We start from the raw sequence: 17195 nt of genomic DNA on the forward strand, positions 1-17195 counted from the left end.
ACCTAGAAAAACTAAAAGAAAAGAAAAAAAGGAGGATACTTTGGCTATTAAAAAGAGAATATGGTACTTTAGACAGAATTATATCTCCTCCTGACATGTAGATAGAAGACCTAACTCTCAAAGTAACTATATTTGAAAATAGGATCATTAATGTTACACGAGATTGTAAGAGTGAGTGCTAATCCAATCTGATTGATGTCCTTACAGAGGAAGAGTGGACACACAGAGAGACAAGGGTTGTGCACACAGAGAGGAAAAGACCAAGTACGGACACAGAGAGAAGACAGCTGGCTTCCTATAAGCCAAGAAGAGAGATCTGAGAAACAAACCCTACTTGTACCTGGACCTTGGACTTGGAGATACCAGAACTCTGAGAAAATAAAGTTCTAGTGCTCAGCCACATAGCCTGTGGTATTTCATTGCTTACATGTCCAGCAAAATCACTTCCTGAATGAGATGATGCGTCCTTGGACTTGCCTACCCGTTGCCTCCAGAGGTTGACCTGCTGAGGTTCCTATTGCTTTAGGGGTGATCCTCAATGTACTGCCGCCCTGGGAAAGTTATTTACCTCTATACGTCCTCACTCTTCACCTATCAAGAGGCTGTAATGTAATCTCTACTTCTAGAGGGTAGATAGACAACAACATGTTGGCACTGATGGCCACGAATGAAGATTTGACATTTTCTTCTAGCATAGAGGTCAGGCCCAAGAAAGCTTCCTTACATTGTCTAGGGGCATTGGGGTGAAAGGTCAGACAGCATGATGCTGGCTCCAGTGAGCCCAAAACCAAGGTGGCTGCAGGCAACAGTCAAGAGCTTGGTGTAGCATCTTGCTCCTGTATGGTGATACTGGCCTCAGGAACCACAGATCTGCAGAACACCATGTGGGCTCACTTCCCAGGAATGTGCAACATGAACTAGCTTCCAGGGCCACAAAGGCAACCCTCAGGCCCCCCACCCAAAGCCCCTGGGTGCTCACTTACCCACGTCAGCCCCACTGAGGGCTTTTCCCAGGGGCCACGGCCTCATGTCAATCTTCTTCCCATTAACAGTCAGAGACTGCACGCAGCCTTGGAAGCCACGGTTTGTCCCCGTTGCTCTGACCAGCCAGTAAGCACTGGGAGCCCCACCAAGATAGAGAGCTGTCCGGAAGGTAATTTTGCTGTACTGGCCCTTTAAGAAAGAAGAACATTTTGTCTCATTAAAAAAAAAAAAAAATCAAAACTGGGCTGGAGAGATAACTTAGCAGTAAAGGCACTTGCCTGTGAAGTCTAAGGACCCAGGTTTGATTTCCCTAGGACCCAATTAAGCCAGATATACAAAGGGTCGCATGCGTCTGGAGTTCGTTTGCAATGGCTAGAGGCCCCGGTATGCCCATTCTCTTCCTCCCCCACCTTTCCCTCTCAAAATGAATAAATACGAATTAAAAAAAAAATCAAAAGCAAAATCAGTATAGATCATTAAGGGAGACGAGGTTAAGATTGCAGGTTACAGCCCCAGAAATTCCTTGATCTGCATTTGCCTTTAAGACATGGCCCTCCAGCTGCTGCAACTGACTCAGTGACCTCAGAGAGGGCCTAGCTTCCGGAATGGGTGGCTTTTGGAATGCTTGGAGAGGAAACAAGGAGGTCAGAGCCAAACCACCCCAGCCGGTCCCAGACCATGCCAGCACCCAAAACCAACTTTCTCTTTCCAGTCCCAACATCAATTTGCTGTGTACTTTGGATGGATCACAGGGTTATTCTGTGCCCCCAAAGGTGGCAGGATTAATGTGTGGGCAACCATCCAGCCCTTCATTCTCTGAACTGGCTTTATACAGTGTACTCTAAAGGAACACACTCTGTGTGTGCGTGTGTGTGTGTGTGTGTGTGTGTGTGTGTGGTGAAGGGTACTTGCCCAACAGATTGTATTGCAAAATATTCTGAAATTTGATTGTGGACACATTTCTTTCTTCAGTATTATTATGGTGTGATGTAGGGAAACTTCCAATCCTGGAGCAGACCACAATCTGGATTGTAGGGTTGGAGGTTACAAAATACAAGAATGCAATAAGGTAGGAGAAAATTAAGACACTCTTGGTCATTCTCTCTCTCTCTCTTTTTAATTATAAAAATATCAAATTTGGGCTGGAGAAATGGCTTAGCAGTTAAGCGCTTGCCTGTGAAGCCTAAGGACCCCGGTTCGAGGCTCTATTCCCCAGGACCCATGTTAGCCAGATGCACAAAAGGACCCACAAATCTGGAGTTTGTTTGTGGTGGCTGGAGGCCCTGGAGCGCCCAGTTTCTCTCTCTCTCTCTCTCTCTCTCTCTGTCTTTCTCTCTGTGTCTGTCGTTCTCAAATAAATAAAAAAGTGAACAAAAAAAAGTTAAAAAAAATATCAAATTCATTTATATTTAAAGGATAAAAATGGTAACTGGAGAAAGACACAGTACCAGAACTTATCAAATGTCTGAAATTTGTGATTCTCCACTTGTTTCCAGCAAGTAGAATCTAATCATGATTTGGTGTTTTTCCAGAGAACAGACAAGAGCCATCTGTGAACCGCAGACTGCCCAGGGTGGAGTCTACAGGGAGGTGTGTGCCATTCACTGGACATGCTGCTGCCTGGCATGGATTCAATACTCTTGGCTTATTACATCAGGATCCTTAAGAGTCGCTTCTGGATGTCACCCTCACTGTCTGGTCTTGTCACCCCCCCCCCCCGACCCCCACCATTACCACCCAGGACCGTAGCAGAGAGCTTAGAGCTCCATAGCTTTCTAGAGTATTGTGTTCCAGGAGTTTGTCCTTGAACTTGGCTTTCACCTTCCTCTGATGAGATTTCTATGACATCTGTGCCCCACAGCCTACTCTGACTGCCTATGCAAAGAAGAAAGGCATCCCCTCGGGACAGCCTGTCACAGTTTGGGCTAACTCCATAGCTCCCCTGTGGAACCACGTCACAGCCACAGTCTAAAGAACCGTGCCCCGAGAGCTCTCACTTGTGGCCTTCCTCCTTGCCCCCATCCGGCTTCTCTTGTCCCTCACTGATTTCCCCATGGAGCACTCGCTAAATGTCCCTCTACACAGGACTCCTTACCTCAGGCCTGTTTCTGAGGGAGCAACTTCAGAAAGAATTACCATCTCCCAAGGTAGTTCATTAGACATTCCCCATCTGCGGTCCTGCTTATGCAACCTGCTCTGCATGTCCCAGTGGCACAGACCCACTTCACCCTGAGCATCCGTGAAATTACATGCTTCTTGCAATCAATTATTTTATGGATTAAAACCATACAATCTAGGGATTAAAAAATATATATATATTAAAAAATTATATAATGTAAGTTCCCATTGGCTGCTGGATTCCATGTAGAGTTCTCTCAATTTCTTAGGTAAGTTATTTTAAAAAAATATTTTAGTTTTACTTATTTATTTGAGAGAGAGAGAGAGAGAGGGAGAGAGAGAATGGGCACACCAGAGCCACTGCAGACGAACTCCAGACGTGTGCGTCCCCTTGTGCATCTGGCTTACGTGGGTCCTGGGGAGTCGAACCTGGGTCATTTGGCTTTGCAGGCAAGTGCCTTAACCACTAAGCTATCTCTCTAGCCCATACTTTTTAATGCTCCTGGAGACATGGGACCATTCCTGGAGGCAGTCTATATGCTTTGTTGTCATTAGGTAAAGCTGAAAGTGGTCTCTCTAAGCCTCGCCCATGTGGCTTCATCCTTGTGGGTCCATAGAGTGACCCTTTTTCCCCAGTGCTCTTCCTTTGCTCTGTGAGGACAAGCCACCCTAGTGCCTTCCTCTCTGGCGCTCCAAACTAGCCAATGTCCCATCAGACAATTATTGAAAAGATTTTTGCTCATTTTTCCATTTGGGTAACTGGTCAACCCTCGAGCATGTTCCAGTTTGTTAGCAACTTTCTTAGAGTGTCCTCACAGATATGAATGCCATTCTTTTCAGGGGATTAGAGTCACTGGAGGAGTCACTAAAATAGCAAAGAAATGTCCCCAGCGCCTCCATGAATGCCAACCCTTCTTCCTTTAGCTGGATGTGGCTTTCACACAGCCCTGTTTGTCCATTTTTATTAAGCTTCCTGGCTTTCAACCACAAGACACATGCATTGTTTTTCTTCCAGCTTCGCCATCCTGCCTTTCTGTTAGTATTTCAGACACGAGATCAAAGTTCCCTTATGCCCACCCAACTTCCTTTGATCGTAGTAGAGTTATTGTTCCAGGACTTGGTGGCCCTGTCTTATTTCCAATCTCACATAAGGACACAGGCAATCTCACTGGATTGATAGCCACTACATTTGGATTCTTGTTCTATTGGCTCCAAATGAATAAGACTTTCTCTTCTTGGACTTTTAGTTTGGATCAGCACAGCATGGTCCTTTCTGTAACTTGTCTCTCCAGCAGAGTGGCCAAGAGCCTTGGGAGGGGTGGGGGGTGTTGGGGAGGCTTCCACACAGGCACAAAGGCTTTCTTGCTGCAGTTCCCCTTGGGGAATATGGAGGAGTCCTGGCTGGTTGTAATTATAGGCTTAGCTCTTTGGCAGGCACTAATTCAAACTGTTTACTCTAAAACACAGTCCTCAGATTACCATGAGCATAATATGTGAACACCTCAGTGACCTGCGGAGTGGCCCAAGCAACTTTAACTGTTTCCTGCAATGATGGGCCTCAACTAGGTGGATGAGTGGAGGACTCCTGCATATGGGACCAAGCGACTCTTCCAGGCTATCTGCTGAGAGGCCACAGGATCATAACAGTCCTGCTGTTAAGAGTGAGCTTAAGACTAATGCCAAGCTACAGGCTTTCCTGAACCTCTGGCTTGAACATACCACAGGTGTGTGCCTCCTTTGTGTACCCAGCAGCAATGTGGGGGGGCGGTACCTGAAATCTCAGTAGCACGCCCCTGTGGAGGCCCACTGAGGTAGCCAGGGTGTGAATTTGAGAGGAGTCAGGTGGCTTTGTTAAGCTGTTAGGGTGACTGAGCCACCAGAAAAGGCAGGAAGGTCTGCACTCGTTAGAAATCAAAGGATGATCTAACTTCTTACCTCTTGCCTAGTTCCCTAGACGTGTTTTTCCATTCCTGACCCCAAGGTCTTTTGTCTAGAATCCTGACATTGCAGTTGGTCAAGCTTAGACTCCAGAACTTGGCATCATGGCTGGCCTCTTCCTGAGCCAGCCCAATCTAGCTCAGCCCAATCACCTGTCTCTCCCTGGCTCCACCCACCACCGTAAGGTTATAAATACGTTTCACCAGGGGAAGGCAAGCTCTCTCTGAGCTATCTGACCACTGGTGAACTTCTAGTTTCTGTTGACTTTCCCTGGGCCAAGAAGAGGGGAGAGCCCCTAACCCCTACTTCCCACATGGGCACTTTATCCTTCCTGCTCTCCACATGGCAGGAGCTCTTTGTACTTTCTTTTTTTTTTTTTTAATTTTAAAATTTTATTTATTTATTTGCAAGAAGAGAGAGAGAGAGAGGAGAAAGACAGAGAGAGAATGGGCGCACCAGGGCCTCTAGCCGCTGCAAACTAACTCCAGATGCGTGCACCTTCTTGAATATCTGGCTTAGGTGGATCCTGGGGAATTGAACCTGGGTCCTTTGGCTTTGTAGGCAAGTGCCTTAACCACTAAGCCATCCTTCCAGCCCCTCTTTGTACTTTCTTTTCTGTCCTCTGCATGGTTTTTCCAAGCCCACCACATGGCCTCTCAAGCCACATGGGTGTATTGGTTTTTCCGTCCCTTGGTCTGTACTTCCCTAAATAAATATGGTAATTTAATAATGAGCCTTCTCAGCTAGGTTTGCCCAATTCTTTGGCTAAGTACAAACACTGTCCCAGGGTTTGGAGATCAAGGACTTTCCTGAACCCCTAATGCCCCGTTTCAAACTCACACTTACCTGGGACTGGCCTGTTACTGGGGTGCCATTGTTCAGCTGAAGCAGCCCGTTTGGTCCATCTCTGTACAGTGTCACTGTGTGCCAAGCCCCCAGTTTGATTTTGCTCTTGCTGATGAGGGTAGCAACCCCAGTTCCACAGTTAAATCTGTGGAGGAGGAAAGGGGAAGGAAGATTCTAGAATCAAACAGCTCATGTTGTCAGACTCCACAGACATTACTTTCTTTTTCTCTCAAAAAAAGTTATTATTTTTATTTTTGAGAGAGAGATTGAGAGAGAGAGAGAGAGAGAGGGTGCACCAGGACCTTCAGCCTGCTATGAATGAACTCCAGATGTGTACACCCCCTTGTGCACATGTGTGACATTGTGTGTTTGTGGCTACATGTGTCTGGCTACGTGGGACCTGGAGATTTGAACATGAGTCCTTAGGCTTCATAGGCAAGCACCTTAACTGCTAAATCATCTCTTCAGCCCCTTTTTCTATTTTTTACTTGAGTTAGGGTGTCTGTGGTGGTTTGAATACATGGCCCCCAATATATTCAGTTCTTTATTGTTTGTAGTTTGCATATGCTGGCTACCTGGCTGGAGGCAATGTCACTGAGTGATCTTAAGGTGTGGTGGTGGGTTTCTGATTTCAATCTAAAGATATGCAAAGTGTGCCTAACTGGAGTTCCTGAAGTGTGCTATGGTTTTTGACCTTTAGGCTTGTGTGCTTCTCTCTCTCTGCTTGGGCCTGTGAAGGCAGGACAGCTTCTTCTGCCATTATGGAACTTCCCTTGGATCTGTAAGCTTCAATAAATCCTCTCCTCCATAACTGAGCCTGGTCTGGAAGCTTATCTCAGTGAACCTGTCTGCTGCAGTGTCCCTCTATAGCCTAAGTTGGACATATAGCCTCCAGTGCTCTGGCATTCCTGGCACCCTCTTGCCTAAGCTTTCCCACTGCTGGAATTACAGCCTGAGGCACCATGCCCAGCTGACAGCTCCTGTCAGAGTCAATCCATTAAGACACACATCTGTGGCTATCAAGAGCTATATCATTCTGCACATGGAAAAGCTGGGCCTTTCTTTCCTCTGGTGCTCCCCAGTTTTTCTTTTTCTGAACCTGCCCTGGCACCTCAAGTGAGGAACCTTTGTGACGCCATCGCGGCTCGGCTTAGAGGTTGGCAGAAGAAACCCTTTTCCACAGGTTTCTTCTCCAGATGTGTGAAGCGGATCTGAGGTACAGGTTTCAAGTGTGAGTCACACTGCTTCCAGGCATTTCTCTGGGGACTCTCCCAACTCTCAAAGGCCAGGCTGCTTTGGGGTATTAGTAAAGTACAAGAATCCAATGTCCACACACCAGGTTTGGTAGGCAGGCGGCCATGCCATTTGAGCTCTGGAGGCACAGGCTAGAGGGAGAAGTCTGCTTAGCTGGCCACATCGCTCTCGTTCTGACCTCCCCTGGTCCTGAGCACTCAGCGCTCACTCTACCTCACACGCAAGGTTCTCCTGCTTTCTGTCAACATGGAAGAAGCCACCTGGCCACTTGCACGTGGCCCCTAAGATGGCTTCCTGGGCAGGAGGCACCCACAATGGTATATCTATATTGTATCATCTAGAGTCTCCTCACAGTCTTTGCCCCCTGACATGGAATTGACAGGTTTCATAAAGGGGTGTCAACTTGACTCAGGAGGGGCTAACGAGCTGCTTGTAACCAGACACAGCCCATGCTACTGACCCTTCAGGTTCGAGTTCCCAGAACCAGGTTCGATTCCCCAGAACCCATGTAAGCAAGGTGCACATGGTGGTGCATGCATCTGGAGATCATTTGCAGAGGCTAGAGGCCTTGGTGCACCCATTCTCTCTCTTTCTCTCACTCTCTCTGTCTCAAATAAATGAATAAGAAGAAAAAGAAGGGGTATGGCCTCTGGCTCACTGCGATGTCTTCACCGTGAGTGCTCCACACCTGTTTGCTATTAAATGGATGAAGATAAGGTTCCCCAGCAACCCAGGCTCTCCAGTGCTTGGGAACCTGGTCCCACTCACCTTCCGGACACCATCCCTGTGTGACGTGAAATCCAGCAGTGTGCACTGCATTGTAAACCACATGGAGGGAAGGCTTGTGTAACCTGGGGACTTTGGGCAAGAGTTACCTGAAGTGGAGGGCACGTCGGATTAGAGCCAGCGCCATGAAGTCGCCTCTCCCATGCTCATTCTCCCCGCAGTAAAGCAGCAGGCCATCCTCTGCCTCTGCCTGGGAACACACAGACGTCACGTGAGCCAAGGCCACTTCCTCTTCCCCCCTGTGCCCTCTGGGAACTCTCATGAACAGGAAATGAGCCTTCTCCTCTTGTGGTCCTACTTGTAAAAGTAGTGAGCACATGGACTCCAATCCAATGCCAGGCAAGTGGACCTGTCACTTCACATTAAAAACACCCAGGTGTGGTGGCACACGCCTTTAATCCCAGCACTCGGGAGGCAGAGGTAGGAGGATCGCCGTGAGTTCGAGGCCACCCTGAGACTCCATAGTGAATTCCAGGTCAGCCTGGGCTAGAGTGAGACCCTACCTCAAAAAACCAACCAACCAACCAACCAAACAAACAACAACAACAACAACAAAATATCCATAGCAAGGCTGGAGAGATGGCTTAGCAGTTAAGGCCTGTGGAGCCTAAGAACCCAGGTTTAGTTCTCCAGGACCCATGTAATCCAGATGCACATGGTGGCCCATGCATCTAGAGTTTGTTTGGAATGGCTGGAGCCCTAGAGTGCCCTCTCTCTCTCTCTCTCTCTCTCTCTTTCTCTCTCTCTCTGCTTCTTTCTCTCTTTCTCTCTCTCAATAAATTTTAAATAAAATTTTCAAAATAGCAGCAGCATGAATAGTGTGTGAGGAACAGTGGTGGGGACAGAGGAAAGACCCTTTCTGATCTACTGTTTGCTTGGCCTTGTGGACCCATACACAAGAGCTTCCAGAAAACACTCACTTGTGCTCATAGGTTTCTACTAACACCTAGCAACATTCCTCTTTACGTTTGTTCTGTCACTTTGTCCTGCCCTCGGGGACGCATGGACGTTCTCTTCTTTCCTTCTATCAGGACAATCCCAATATGGTAGCAAACAGTCACCCTGCTATAGTGGCTTGGACAATCAACACAGAAACCATGGCCTTAAGGAGGCCTGACTTCTAGACTTGCAAGCCTTTTGCTTCTTCAAAGCTATGAAGAAGACAGGGCTAGAGAGATGGCTTAGCAGTTAAGGCACTTGTCTGCATAGCCTAAGGACCCAGGTTCAGTTCCCTAGTACCCACATAAAGCCAGCTGCACAAGGCGTTGCCTATGTCTGTAGTTCGTTTGCAGTGGCTAGAAGACCTGATGCGTCCATTCTCTATCTGCCTCTTTCTCTCTCAAATAAATAAATAATAGATAAAATATTTTTAAAAGATATGAAAAAGAATCCCATCAAGTAGGATCAAGGCACTGTCGGAATGGATTGGGAGTAGAGAGCCCCACTGGAGTTTCTCAATGTGCTTCACCATGACAGTGAAGACAGACATTGGACTGAGTCCCTGTAAAAGGAAGGAGGAACTCCTATAGTTACGTTCTGGAGGAGTCATTATTGGGAGCAATATTATTGGATTCTAATATTCTCACTAGGAACTATGGACCTGTCACTTCCATAGACTGTAAAAATAAACACAAGCCCACTCTCTACTTACTCTACACGTGAATGTGTGAACAACCCCTTCCTCGAGTTCCTGTTGTATCTCTTAAATAAAATATTTCATTCCGGGCTGGAGACATGGCTTAGCGGTTAAGCGCTTACCTGTGAAGCCTAAGGACCCCGGTTCGAGGCTCGGTTCCCCAGGTCCCACGTTAGCCAGATGCACAAGGGGGCGCACGCATCTGGAGTTCGTTTGCAGAGGCTGGAAGCCCTGGCGTGCCCATTCTCTCTCTCTCCCTCTATCTGTCTTTCTCTCTGTTTCTATCGCTCTCAAATAAATAAATAAAAAATTTAAAAAAAAAATTTCATTTTATTTATTTATTTGAGAGTGAGAAAGAGGCAGAGAGACAAAGAGAGAGAGTGGGCATGCCAGGAACTCCAGCCGCTGCAGACGAACACTAGACACATGGCTCGCCTTGTACATCTGGCTTACGTGGGTCCTGGGGAATGGAACCTGGGTCGTTTGGCTTTGCAGGCAAATGCCTGAACCCCCAAGCCAGTGCTCCAACCCCCTGCTGTATCTTATGACTGGCTTTAGGACAGGTTCTGTGTCATGATGAGCTTTGGTTCTCCTCACCCTCATGCTTCCTGACCTCCTCACCCCTGGGTCAGGCATTTGGAAGACACTCATCACATGGTCAATCTCCCTTACCCTGAATTCCAGAGTAATCTGAAATGCCTGATAGGAGTTCTTCAGAGGTTCAAAGGTCATGTAGGAGTGGCCAAAGAACTGAGGATACTGTATAAGGATGTCTGCAAAGAAAAACATGTCAGAATGCCATTTCTCCAGTCTTCAAAGTAAAGATCCACACACGCATGCTCACACATCTCAATCACATATCAGTAATCTGCTAAGCTTGGCTTCCTGTCTCCTTCCTCTGCCCCCTACACCTACTGCGCTCACTCTGGGGGACGTGAAGCTTTGGAGAGTCAGCCAAAGAATGGGCCTGGGCTGGAGAGATGGCTTAGCCTTTAAGGCATTTGCCTGCCGTAGCCAAAGGACCTGCATTCCGCTCCCCAGGACCCACATAAGCCAGATGCACAAGAGGGCGCTTATGTCTGGAGTTTGTTTGCAGTGAGTGGAGGCCCTGAGCGCCTGTTCTCTATCTGCCTCTTTCTCTCCTTCTCTCAAATAAATAAATAAATAAATAAAACTATTTAAAAAAAAAGAAATTGGGCTGGAGAGATGGCTTAGCGGTTAAGCGCTTGCCTGTGAAGCCTAAGGACCCCGGTTCGAGGCTCGGTTCCCCAGGTCCCACGTTAGCCAGATGCACAAGGGGGCGCACGCATCTGGAGTTCGTTTGCAGAGGCTGGAAGCCCTGGCGCACCCATTCTCTCTCTCTCCCTCTATCTGTCTTTCTCTCTGTGTCTGTCACTCTCAAATAAATAAATAAAAAATGAACAAAAACTATTTAAAAAAAAAAAGAAATTGGTTTTTGGAGATGTTTCTCACTACCCTTGAAGACCACCATCGCTCACTGTGCAGTGCACACTTGTGGAACAGGATCGGATCTGCCCATGGGCTGGCACTCTTGACCTTTCTGTATCGGCTCTGGCTGCATTTTGGGTAGAGGTGTTTAACAGGAGAGACCGCTCCCCCCAGGTCCTGTGGAGATGAATTCATGATGGCCAATCTGAAGGACTACATGTTTGCGCACGTAGGAACAGGGCTGCCGCCTCAGAGAAGCCATGAACTTGCTGCTCACTCTGCCTTGTAGAGCTAGTTTACTGAGCGGCATGTGGAGTATGTACCTTACAACAGGAACTGACGGGGCTGGAAGGATGGCTTAGTGGTTAAGACATTTGCCTGCAAAGCCAAAGGACCCCAGGTTCGATTCCCCAGGACCCATGTTAACCAGACGCACAAGGTGGCGCATGCGTCTGGAGGTTATTTGCAGTGGCTGGAGGCCCTGGCGCGCCCATTCTCTCTCTTTCTCCCTCTTTCTCTGTCAAATAAGTAAATAAATAAATAAAATATGAAAAGAAAGGAATTATGTTTGCATCACACAACCGCCTTCAGGCGTAACCCATCCACTGCTGGCCAGGCCCTACCTTCTGAGCAACCCTCGCCTCCTCTCCCTAGGTTGCAGTGGCATCGTGAGCCCGCCCAGGTATAGTCGTTGACACAGAAGCTGTCGGCCGAACAGAGGGTTTCATCGCAGGACATGTCAAAGAGCCTGGACATCTTGGCCACGCTGTGCCTCCCTTTCTGCTGGGCCGGAGTGGGAGGGACAGCAGGCGGTGTCACGGGGAGGGATGCTGAGGGTGGGGGGCTGTGCCTGGAGCCAGTGTCTGGGTTGTAGAGAGATGTCATCTTAGGTTCCACCAAGAACTTCTTAGTCCCTTGTTTGGTCGCGGGAAGTGGTTTAACCTAAAGTCAGAGAATCAAAAGGGCTCACGTAAGCAGAGTGTGGGCAGCCCATGACCCCGGTTGTGGCTCTTGCTTAATTTTGCACATGTCCAATGACGGTCACTATTAACAGCTCCCCAAACCAACCCCAACTTATGGTTGAAGAATTTTGAAAGTTTATTATTTTTTTAACGGCTGAGACATTTTCTCTGACCCTTTAAAGAATTTCTTTTAAGGGCTGGAGAGATGGCTTAGCGGTTAAGCGCTTGCCTGTGAAGCCTAAGGACCCTGGTTTGAGGCTTGATTCCCCAGGACCCACGTTAGCCAGATGCACAAGGGGGCGCACGTCTGGAGTTCGTTTGCAGTGCCTGGAGGCCCTGGCGTGCCCATTGTCTCTTGCTATGTCCCTCTTTCTCCTTCTGACTGTTGCTCTCAAATAAATAAATAAAAATAAAAATAAAGAAGAATTTGTTTAAGATTTATTTTTATTTATTAGAGACAAAAGAGTGAGAGAGATAGAGATAAAGAGAGAGAATGGGCACGCCAGGGCCCCTAGCCACTGCAAACAAACTCCAGGCTCATGTGCCACCAGGTACACCTAGCTTAGGTGGGACCTGGAGAATCGAACCTGGGTCCTTAGGCTTTGCAGGCAAGTGCCTTAGCCGCTAAGCCATCTCTCCAGCCCCTGATACATATGGCTTTGCCAGGTTTATGACCCCTTTAAGTCTCCTACTCACAGAAAGCCATTGCATGCTAAAAGCAATGAGCCCATTTAAGTCTGGAAATTAAATGTCCACGGTCCATTGGCTAAACTGCTGTGCTCAACAGGGAATACGATACCCTGGGTTCAACAACAGAGGTGATGTTACCTCCTCGAAGGAGACATCCAGGTCTAGGTCATCTTCAAATCCATCATCATCCTCACCCACTCCAGTGTTGGTGATGTAATGAGGTCCATAGCGGCCACTTCCTGTCTCCTCGGGGCCTTAATAAGGAAAGGCAGCACACATCTCATCATCTTACATTTCTTCTTTGTTCCACTGCTTTAAATTATTATTTTTCTTCCTTTCTCTTTCTTTTAATCTTATTTTTTTCTTTTCTTTTCTTTGCTGTTTTATTTTTCAAGGTAGGGTCTCACTCTAGCCCAGTCTGACCTAGAATTCACTTTCGCTATGTAGTCTCAGGGCGGCCTTGAACTCACGGCGATCCTCCTACCTCTGCCTCCCAATATATAAATAAATGAATAAATATTTATTTATTTGACAGAGATAGAGAGAAAGAAGTAGATACATGATAGATAGATATATAGATAGATAGATAGGTAGATAGATAGATGAAGAGAGTGAGAATGGGCAAGCCAGGGCCTCTAGCCGCTGCAAAGGAACTCCAGACATATACGCCACCTTGTGCATCTGGCTTATGTGGGTACTGGGGAATGGAACCTGAGCCCTTAGGTTTCGCAGGCAAGTGCATTGACCACTAGGCCATTTCTCCAGCCCTAGTGGTTTTGTTTTTATTGACAACTCTTGTTCATGTATACAATGTATTTTGATCACAAACCCTTTCCATCACCTGCTCTTACCTCCCATTTCCCTATCCTTTCCAATAAACCCCTGCTTCTTCCCAACTCTTCCAGCATGATGTCGTGTGTGTGTGTGTGTGTGTGTGTGTGTGTGTGTGTGTGTGTGTGAGTTTAATCAGGATTGTCTAAGTTAGTATGCAACACCATGGGTTTGCATATGGCATTGTACGCTGATCTCACTCACTTCTTCCCACTGCCCTCCTCCATCCCTTCTGTGCTCTTCTATCCTAACTCAGCCACGCACAGAGCTGGGCCAAATGCATCAGGACAGGTAAGGAACATCAAACAACTTCAACAGGGACGAGGAAGTGTGGAGAGAATGGTTCCTCTTATGGGTGGTGGAGGACGTGCTTGCTGATACCAGGAAGATGAAATACATTGCAGACTGAGGACTGAGCCAGGTGCTCAAACTGTTACCCAGAGTGGGCTCCATGGAGACCCTCACACACTCACGTTAGTCATGTATACTGGTATAAACATTGTAAAACCCTTGGAAATGGGTGTTAAGTAAAAAAAAAAAAAAAACAAAAAAACAAAAAAAAAACAAACACATCTACCTTTGACCCAGTCCCATTCAACTAATAAAATCTATGTGTTGCTCATAGGTGCATGCCTAAAGATATGTATCAAACAAGTTCACTGCCTCAAAAAGTAGTGAAGTAGTGGGCTGGAGAGATGGCTTAGCAGTTAAGCGCTTGCCTGTGAAGTCTAAGGACCCCGGTTTGAGGCTCGATTCCCCAGGACCCACGTTAGCCAGATGCACAAGGGGGCACATGCATCTGGAATTCGTCTACAGTGGCTAGAAACCCTGGTACGCCCATTCTCTCTCTGTGTCACTCTCAAATAAATAAAAATAAACCAAAAAAATTTTTAAAAAAATTGAAGTAGTAAATTTGCTATATGCATACTGCCCATCAACCAGAGAATGGATGAGTGAATTAGAGAATCATGTATGGGATGAGATACCATCTATCAAAGAAAAGAAATAAATGAGGATTAATTGTATCAAGTGGTTTAATCTTGAACAATTTCATGCAAAACACGCAAGATACAGAATAACACACGTAGTTTGGTGCCACTTATATAAAAGTCAACAGCAAGTAAAATTTCATAGATGATTTCAGGATACATTGATATGTAATTTAAACTCTTAAGGAAGTAAGACCGTGATAGTCACTACAATGGAGGTTGAAGAGTCTTGTGAAAGAGGTGTAACAGGCAAGGGCCTTAGAGAGAACCCATGTAATATTCCATGGCTTAAGATGGGTTCTGGGAGTGTACAAGAGCATTCAGATGGATGGATGGATGGATGGATAGATAGATACTTCCAGTGTATAAAATGTTTCATCAAAAGTTTCTTAAACAGTGATTGGGGAGATGGCCCAGTGGAACCTGAATTTAGCCCCAGAACCCACATAAAGATAGGCTGGGTCTGGTGGTACATACTTATATTCCCAGTGCTGAGGAGGCAGAGAGAGGAGGGTCCTTGGAACTCCATGGCCAGCCAGCCTAATCTAACCTAATTGCTGAGTTCCAGGCCAGCGAGACACCTTGTGTCAAAGCTAATGTAGATTGGCTCTCCAAAGACAATATCCGTGGATGTCCTCTGACCTCCATATATATGTGCATGAACCTCCATACACATACAAAGTTCCTTAAACAAGTAGAAGAACTTATAGTAAACACATATTACAAGGAGGAAGGAGGAGGTTCATATGGCTTCTTGGGGACCAATCATTTGGCTCCTTCTTAGCAAGATAATAGTACCTTTCAGAGCTGGAAGATGGGCTGTGGAAGCCCTTGGGGGATAATATAAGGTTCTGTCTCCTGGAGGATGGACAGATGAGCATTGTTACTTAGCTGTCATTCACAGAGCACTCTGGTCACAGCACTCTGACTTGGGCTCCACCCAGGAAGATAGGAGCAGTGGCCTCTCAAAGCGTTGCTCCACAGCACCCTGCTTCAGGGCAGCGGGCTTTGGATCTGAAAGAGCACAGGGGACTGGCTGTGAGCTGGGCACACCAGGCACCAGTCTTTGGGACAGGTAGTAACAGCACTGGCAACGGAGACTGACTCTGGTAGGTTGCTAGTGCTTGCTCACTTTTAGATGTGCAGTTTTCGATTATTTGTGTGAAAGAAAAGGAAAGATGACGTTGAAATCAGAAACCGAACTTCATAAAGGCACTCCATGTTCAGAGTCAGCTATGCAGATGCCTATCACACAAACACGAAATCACCTGTTGGATATTCCCAGCTGCTAAAACACAAGTTCGAAAAACTAGGTGGTTTAGAAATACACCCCTATTTCCCACGTGTGTGGCATCTGGGAGGCTGCAGATGTCATGTCTGGTGACATCCTGTAGCAGACAGTTTCGGGTTCACTGAGATGGACTTCCAGACCAGGCACAGTTATGGAGGAAGGGATTTATTGGAGCTTACAGATCCAGGGAAAGTTCCATAATGGCAGAAGTTGGCACTTCTTTCACAGGTCCAAAGAGAGGGAGAGAGAGAGAGAGAGAGCAAGAGAGAGACAGAGAGTGAAACCACAAGCCCAAAAGCCACACAGCTCACTTCAGGACCTCTGGGCAGAACTCAGGCACTTTGCCTATCTTTGGACTAGAATCTCAAATCCACCACCATGCCTTAGGCCTGGACCCTAAGATCCCCCTCCTCCAGCCAGGTGGTTGCAAGATCCAAACTACAAACTAATAAAACACTGAATATATTAGGGGCCATCTATTCGAAATACCGCCCAGCCCGACCCTCAGAACGTGCCCTGCCAAACTCATGCAGCACAAGGATAAAAACAAGCTTTCTCAGGCTACCGTTAGGCTCTGATCCGATCTGTGAGGGTTCCAGCCTTGTGATCTCAGCATTTCCCAAAGGCACTACCTCCCAGCACCATCATGCTGTTGGTTACACATTTGGGAAGCATTGAGATCATAGTTCTTCCCTAAAGAACAGCAAGCACAATGACAGTGGAGCTATAGGACAAGATAGATCACCCTTCGGTTAGAGGACATGCCATCTTCTTGGGCCAGGAAGAGAGGAACTTGGATTTGGAGAAGGGGTGGAGTGAGGTGTTCTTGGACGTCCAGGCATGTGTCGGGGGAGGTGATGCTCTAACGCCCCACAGTGCTTCCCAAGAGATGCATTTACAGTAATCCACCCACCAGGGAAAAGGCAAGCGTTCTCATGTCAGGTTTACCTGGGGATGTGTGTTCTGTCAAGCCATCTGCTGCACAGCTGTGAAGCGCATGCCTGTGCACAAGAAGCAAGGGAGCCCTCGGGGACACTCTGCGGCATAGTTTCATCCATGTCAAGAGTGTCCTCATTGTCTTCCTATGGAAGCTTATCTAGAATAACACCTGCAGGGTCTCCCGACCGCCTACAAAATGAGCTGAGGATCCTTGGGTCAGAATTTAAGCATCTCTATTATAAATACTTCTTTTATTTTTATATTTATTTATTTATTTTGGGTTTTCGAGGTAAGGTCTCACTCTAGCTCAGGCTGACCTGGAATTCACTCTGCAGTCTCACGGTGGCCTTGAACTCATGGCACTCCTCCTACCAAGTGCTAGGATTAAAGGCATGTGGCACCACACCCGGCTTAAATACTTCTTTTATTCTTCCTTCCTTCCCATCATCACATTGCCTATCTACTTCTTAATAAGCACTGCT

General features: G+C 47.0%; 1 protein-coding gene across 1 annotated transcript in view; it reads right to left on the reverse strand.

The window, feature by feature from the left end:
* The window catches only part of Egflam (EGF like, fibronectin type III and laminin G domains), a 218036-nt gene that overhangs the window by 52920 nt on the left and 147921 nt on the right, over positions 1-17195 (reverse strand). The window contains exons 7-12 of the mRNA XM_045132990.1: positions 12802-12917; positions 11635-11953; positions 10235-10335; positions 8016-8116; positions 5887-6031; positions 984-1173 (exon numbers count right to left, since the gene is read on the reverse strand). Of these exons, the coding sequence (XP_044988925.1) occupies positions 984-1173; positions 5887-6031; positions 8016-8116; positions 10235-10335; positions 11635-11953; positions 12802-12917 (972 nt within the window). The remainder of the gene's footprint in view (positions 1-983; positions 1174-5886; positions 6032-8015; positions 8117-10234; positions 10336-11634; positions 11954-12801; positions 12918-17195) is intronic.

This window comes from Jaculus jaculus, chromosome 13 (assembly GCF_020740685.1).
Source record: "Jaculus jaculus isolate mJacJac1 chromosome 13, mJacJac1.mat.Y.cur, whole genome shotgun sequence".
Lineage (NCBI taxonomy): Eukaryota > Metazoa > Chordata > Mammalia > Rodentia > Dipodidae > Jaculus > Jaculus jaculus.